Below are 6432 nucleotides of genomic sequence, written 5' to 3'. Positions count from 1 at the left end.
CAAGTGTATACTCTCAGGAGACAAAGACCTCCACTGCTTACATGCAAAACGCTTCAGTTCATGTACGATGCTCAGAGTATTAACACGAAAAGGTTCAAAATGCTCACCATGATTCAAAATAGCATAAACAACCTTCTCAGACATGCTTGATACCCCTGCATATTACAAAAGAATGATAATAAACATTTGAAGCTTCAAATCACATTTTCATATTTAAATAACCAAAAACGTGAACAGTGTACATGAAAGTACACATTTCGTCGAAGCCTAACATCAAATAATAGTAAACCTAAATCAAATACTCCCCCGATTAATCGAAGATATAAGATTCAGAGTCTTATTATAACACATAAATGAATAAATCAGAAGCCTATAACCAAATATCAGTTCATGCATCATAAAAAAAAATAGTAATCAAAAGCATTTCATGAGAATCAAAAACTAAGAAATAACAAAATCAAATCAATATCATACAACAATAAGATGTAACAAATCGTATTCATATCATAAACTCAAAAAAACTCAAATCATAAACAATTTTGGATGACAAACCAAAATAAAACTTAAAATTAAAGATTCCAAGGTAACCTGAAGTTGAATTCTGTAACAAAAACGATCAAATCCACCAAAACCTCTTTGAATCTGTTAAATCGCATCCAAAATTTATCTATGTATTGATCTCTCTCAATTTTTCGTGAATTCAAATCTGAGATTAAAAAAAAAAACGATTTCAAAGCACTTCTAAAGTAACTTGAAGTTGAATTCTGTTGAAGATACCACCAAAACCTCTTTGAACTGTTAAATCACCTACAAAGTTTATCTTTGGTCTGTTCCCTCTCTTGATTTCATATATGAGATTAAAAAAATCGATTTCAAAACACTGATTATATGGAATTGGTTCAAAGATAAATAGGGTATATTGAAAATTCGGAAAATCGGAACTCAATGCATTTATGGACTAACTCGTCTAGATTTGGACTAAACAGTAAAATCAGAGATATTCGGACTAGAGCGTCTTGGGTTTCGGAGGTGTGGACTAAAAATCCAAAGCTCACTCAAAATGGGATTAAACACTAATTTCTACTTTTATATATCCACTTTTATATATCCAGTTCTTTTTAAGTGTTAGAGAAGATAATCAATTTCCAAAGGCCTTTCCTTGGAAAGTTGAAACAGTATCTAGTCCGGTTCTGGCTTGCCAAATATGGCCTTCAATTTCTGTGATCCATCATAAATAAAGGAGATCTTTTTAGGGTCCACGACCGTCTGAAGTGCACCCTAATCTTAAGTTTATGCGTCACAAGATAAAGACTTTTCCGTTTTCTCTACTTTCTCATATCCTGTCCAGAGTCAAAGAAACAAAAAGCTAGAGGGTGCGTTATAAACCACATGCGCTGTTTAGCATTTGCCACAATTATATTATTCTATCTTTTAGTCCCATCCATTTCGATGTCGAATCCTCTCAAACCCCTACACCAACGAAGTTATCACCACGCTCTCCCCTTTCTCTCTTTATTTCTAGGGTTTCAAGCGATTCGTTTCTCTGTCGAAGTAGTAGTATTGGATTGGTTTTGGGCGACTTAGGGTTGTTTTGTATTGCTTTTTATCCAAGAAAAATTCTAGATTTGTGTATATATACGGTGTTATTTTGGTCTCGTTTTCGGTTATTCTGGATCTCAGAGGACGCAGGTACGGTTTTCCTTCATTTTTCTCTATTTTCTATGATTTTTGTTTGATTTTTTTGTGGATTTTCATCAATTTTGGTTTGGTATTCTATTCTGAATCTCTGATTCAAAATTGTGCTTCTTGGTAAAAAAAAATTCTTCTATTTTATATGAATTTTGTTCGATTTAGATCGGATTGGTTGGAGATTTTTTTGTGGGTTCTTCATCAATTTTTGATTGGTACTTTTTGTTTGATTCAATTTGTTCTTTTTGATAGATTATGTTTTGTTAAATTAGGGTTCGTAGATTGATCTCCGTAAGTTATTGTGATTATTTTCGGTTTAATCACATGTTCTTGAATACTTTTGATTTTGTTTTTATTTTTTTTAGGTTTTTCCCCTTATCTCGATAATTTAAAATCTTATTACCTGAATCTTTGGCAATTTTCCTCAGTTTCATGCCTATGCTGATTTTGCTGAAATTCTACAAGAATTAAAAACGAAATTATCTAAGAATAATACATACATGGTTTGTTCAATAAATTTCTGACAAACAATCTCCTATTGGATTTTTAGGTTTTGGATATCTGTAGCGTTTTCACCTTCAACATTCACTAGAAGGGGTTGTTTTGAATATTAAAAACAGTGATGCGTGGTTATGAGGTAGTCAGTGCTCAAAACGATGGTTTTTATCCCTTTTTTATGTTAAAATTTAATTTGATGACCATGAAATCTGTCTTGGTGATATTTCAGGATTTGGATGAATATGAAGACGACGGATTTATCGAACGTTCAGATGACGATGATGGATTTATTGAACATGATGAAGAACAGATGTATGAAGAAGATGAAGGAGAGGAAGAGGAAGCGCAAGAAGTAGTAAGGAAGCCTACCAAGGAAGAGGTGGATTTTCTCAAAGTTAGGCAACAGATAAAAGAAACAATGAGGAAGCAGATGAAGAAGGAAAATGCTTCTGCCACCGGAAATTCCCAAGAGAGGAAGAGGCATAAGTTAGTGGTGCATTAATTATCTGTTATGAGTCCTTTCTTTTCCTTGATTTTGGTTTATCATTTGGTACTTTTATGGGGACGATATTCTGAAACTCCTTTCTCTTTCAATACAGTTATGGTTCCTTTTTCGGCCCTTCTCAGCCTGTCATCGCGCAGCGAGTCATCCAAGAAAGCAAGTCACTGCTTGAAAATCCGCACTTGGCAGCTAGAGTTTTAAATCCCCAGCACAGGGTATGTATCCCAGTTCATTGATTTGAATTTGATAGTTTATGTTCAGGAATAGTATGCTGCCAAATTCTTCCTGAGGTTTGGGACCCTTGTCCATATGTTCACCCTATCTCTTAGAGGTCTCAAATCAAATGAAGTTCTGTAGCTATAAGGCTATCCGACTTTTTTGTCTTTGCTAGAGGTAGAGGACTGCAAAGCAGTAATACAAGAACGTGTCAGTTAACAATGTTGGTCTGGTATTATTGTAGTGAGGTCACAACTTATCTACTGGGAAGCATCATAGCTATGCATAATTCAAGACCTTTTATGCAGATTTTTTTTGTTCTGTTTTGAATCAAATGTAATTGCCCATTAGGCAGTCTAGTCTAGACTTGTTCCGTTGTCAACTAATTATTTTTGCCGTGTAGGTGCAGAGCAAGAAGAGTCCCGCTCTTGCAAAAGCTACCCCAAGGCCTGGTGTACGTGAGCGACCACCCAAAGTTGTTAGCATGGTGAGAAGAGCAAGCTATTTGTGTACATCATAATATGTTCTAGGCTGATGAAATTCCCTGATATATACGAATCACCTCCATTATTGCAGGAAAAACAGAAAGCGCAGATCTTAAAGGACCAAAGAGATTATTCATTTCTACTCTCTGAAGATGCTGAACTTCCAGCTCCCACAAAATTGCTTCCACCCCGGACTGGTTCTGCACCAAACACTGGTGAGCTACTACTACATCACAATGTTTATTTTTAAAGATTTAAACGTAGTATTTTCATAGAGGAAACTTATACAGGTTTTTGCTGATGTGGAAGATGCCCGATCAGCTCAATTGTCGTCCAAAAGTCCAAAGTCGAGCAGTAGTACTAGCAGACCAGCTCTGAGTGGTCGTGAACAAAGACCAGCTGTTTCTGGGGGTCATCGGATGCAGAGTAAACCAGGGCAGCATAAACCGTCTCCTGGAAGTAGACCTGGTTCAACATTAGGGAATCATAGAAAACAGCTGGATAGTAGTATTAGAAATGGGCCAAGCCGGACTCAGGGGACAAATGGCTTTCCCTCCAAAACCAGCGTTCAAGTGAAACCCTCAACTTTGAATAAGACTTCAGTTCCAGATAGAGCTCGTGCTCACACCACAGATAAAAATATTTCTTTAACTGGTGGAAAAAGGCTGCAAACTGATATGCGGAAAACAGTGTTACCTAGGCCACACCCGTCTGTCTCTGGTCTGCAAAAACCATTACTTAAGCCGCAGCCATCTAGGTCTGCTATGCAGAGAGCACCGTCCAAGTCACATCCATATGAACAGAGAAAGGATTTTCGAGAAGTAGACAGATCTAGACTGTTGCCCAAACAGCAAGTACCTCCTTCAACAGCTCCTAAGGTTTTTCTCTTGTCCTCTATCTCACCCAATATTACAAGTAAAAAAAACATGAAATTCTAGCGGACTACTTTTTTGTCATTTTTGAGCAAAACTTGTAATGAACTCTGCAGTTTTTAAAAGAGAGTTCTAAACAAAAAGAAACTGCTAGCTAATGTTTGTTTTTGTTTGGTCGTGTAATTCTGCAGGTGAAAACTCCCAAGCAACTTCCTCCTGCACTAAAGGACCGTCGAAGGAATAGGTCTATGAGTCCAGATGCCACCGATGTACGGCAAATGGTCAGAAGTCTAATGGGGTGAGATTGGGTTCTTTGTTATTGTCTCCCACCCCTTTCTGTTTGTTGATCCAATGTGGTATGATTGGGGACATCCTGCCAGTTCTAGACCTTTGGAACCCAACCTTGAGCCAGTTTCTTACTTTATTATATTCATCCTGTTCTCCTTTTTATGTTATAACTTTATTCTTCTCCTTGTTTTTTTTGTCCAGTTACAAGCCTAGGTGCAGGGAGGATGAGGATGACAGTGATATGGAGGTTGGCTTTAACCAAATTATGCAAGAAGAGAGGCGCAGGTAAGGAGTCACTTAGCAGTTTTATGTCTTCTTTTCTTTTTGGCATAAAGTATTTTAGATTCAAAATTTTCCGTGAGATTGGAAAAGAGAAGTGTTGAAATTTACTTTTGTTTTGTAATTCAAATGTTTTGTTGTTTTCTATCTTTTTCGACAGTGCAAGAATTGCACAGGAGGAGGATGAGAGAGAACGCATACTCATTGAACAAGAAGAGAAAGAAGAGAGGGAGAGGGAGAGGATGAGGATGAGGAAAAAGCGTAAATTAAGCAGTCACTGATGATAAAATCCGAAGGCAATGTTCTTTCTAAAGTGGATTTAATTTTACTCAATTTTGTAACTTCAAATACCCTCCTGTAATTTTTTTTCTTTTTGTAGTTCAATCTCAGTCTGTAGTCAGTTTCATGTTGACAAATATGATTGGAGGAAAAAGGATAATTCAAAAGTTTGCATCTTTATGATCCTTAAGTTTTTCTTTTTCTGCATAGGAAGTTGCACTGCTGTAATTTGTAGAAGTACACAACATGTACACATCAAGAATGGGTGTTTACTTCAAGCCCCCAATCAAAGTGACATTGTATTTACTTGCATCCTCGAAACCGATTGAAATGATGTGTATTTTTATGCTGGGAGATAAAAATACGGCCTACTTTCATAGAAAATCTGTAAATAGGTATAGAAGAAATAGAATTGAGACTATAAATGATAGTAATGGGAACTGGGTGGAGGGGAGTGAAGGAGTGTCGGCTGTGATTACTAGCCATTTCAAAACTGTTGCGTCTACTTCTAATCCTGTCACTGACCCTAGTTATTTGGATTGCATAAAACAACAAATTACCGAGGAGGATAATGTTCGGCTTACTAGGATCCCAGACATGGAAGAGGTCAAAAATACCGTTTTTTCTATGGAGCCGAACAAGTCCCCAGGACCTGATGACTTTACTCCTAGGTTTTTTCAAATGAACTGGGAGGTGGTGGGAACTGATGTGTATAACATGGTGAAAAGCTTTTTCACCACGGGGTACATTCTCAAAGAGATAAATGCTACTTTCATATCTCTGATTCCTAAGATTAATTTCCCACAAGCGGCTAGTGATTATAGACCAATCAGCTTAAATAATACTACCTCCGTCCCTAATTAGATGACCTAGTTAAAATTTACTAGTAAATTTAGAAATGATTTATCTCTCAAACTGTACAACGGATTTTCGTAAACTTTGTATCATCGGAAAGCATTTTAAAACACCTATCTAATGAATATAAATATGGCTATCAAATTTTACATATTTCTTATAATAATACTAATCTATTACTCCACTTATTTATGGTATAGGTCATCTAATTAGGGACCGAGGGAGTATTATTATAAGAAATATGTAAAATTTGATAGCCATATTTATATTCATTAGATAGGTGTTTTAAAATGCTTTCCGATGATAAGAAGTTTACGAAAATCCGTTGTATAGTTTGAGAGATAAATCATTTATAAATTTACTAGTAAATTTTAACTAGGTCATCTAATTAGGGACGGAGGTAGTACTAATCTATCACTCCACTTATTTATGGTAAAGGTCATCTAATTAGGGACGGAGGGAGCACCAT

The 6432-nt window shown here is 36.3% G+C and overlaps 1 protein-coding gene across 2 annotated transcripts; it reads left to right on the top strand.

Annotated features, from left to right (window-relative positions):
* The first annotated feature begins 1431 nt into the window (after positions 1 to 1431).
* Positions 1432 to 5294, top strand: LOC113333151 (microtubule-associated protein 2-like). 2 transcript variants are annotated; one of them, XM_026579657.1, is made up of 10 exons: positions 1432 to 1689; positions 2240 to 2326; positions 2417 to 2673; positions 2787 to 2904; positions 3315 to 3392; positions 3482 to 3605; positions 3700 to 4268; positions 4454 to 4560; positions 4752 to 4835; positions 4990 to 5294. In XM_026579657.1, the coding sequence occupies exons 2-10, from the start codon at positions 2312 to 2314 to the stop codon at positions 5108 to 5110; spliced, it is 1473 nt and encodes a 490-aa protein (XP_026435442.1). In that variant the 5' UTR covers positions 1432 to 1689; positions 2240 to 2311; the 3' UTR covers positions 5111 to 5294. The 2 variants fall into 2 exon arrangements, with proteins under 2 accessions (XP_026435442.1, XP_026435441.1); XM_026579656.1 differs by having other exon boundaries at positions 1433 to 1689; positions 3309 to 3392.
* The last annotated feature ends 1138 nt before the right edge of the window (positions 5295 to 6432 follow it).

The sequence above is a fragment of the Papaver somniferum genome, unplaced genomic scaffold (genome assembly GCF_003573695.1).
Source record: "Papaver somniferum cultivar HN1 unplaced genomic scaffold, ASM357369v1 unplaced-scaffold_132, whole genome shotgun sequence".
NCBI lineage: Eukaryota > Viridiplantae > Streptophyta > Magnoliopsida > Ranunculales > Papaveraceae > Papaver > Papaver somniferum.
Note: the sequence above shows the minus strand (reverse complement) of the source record. Positions and strands in the feature narration are given on the sequence as shown.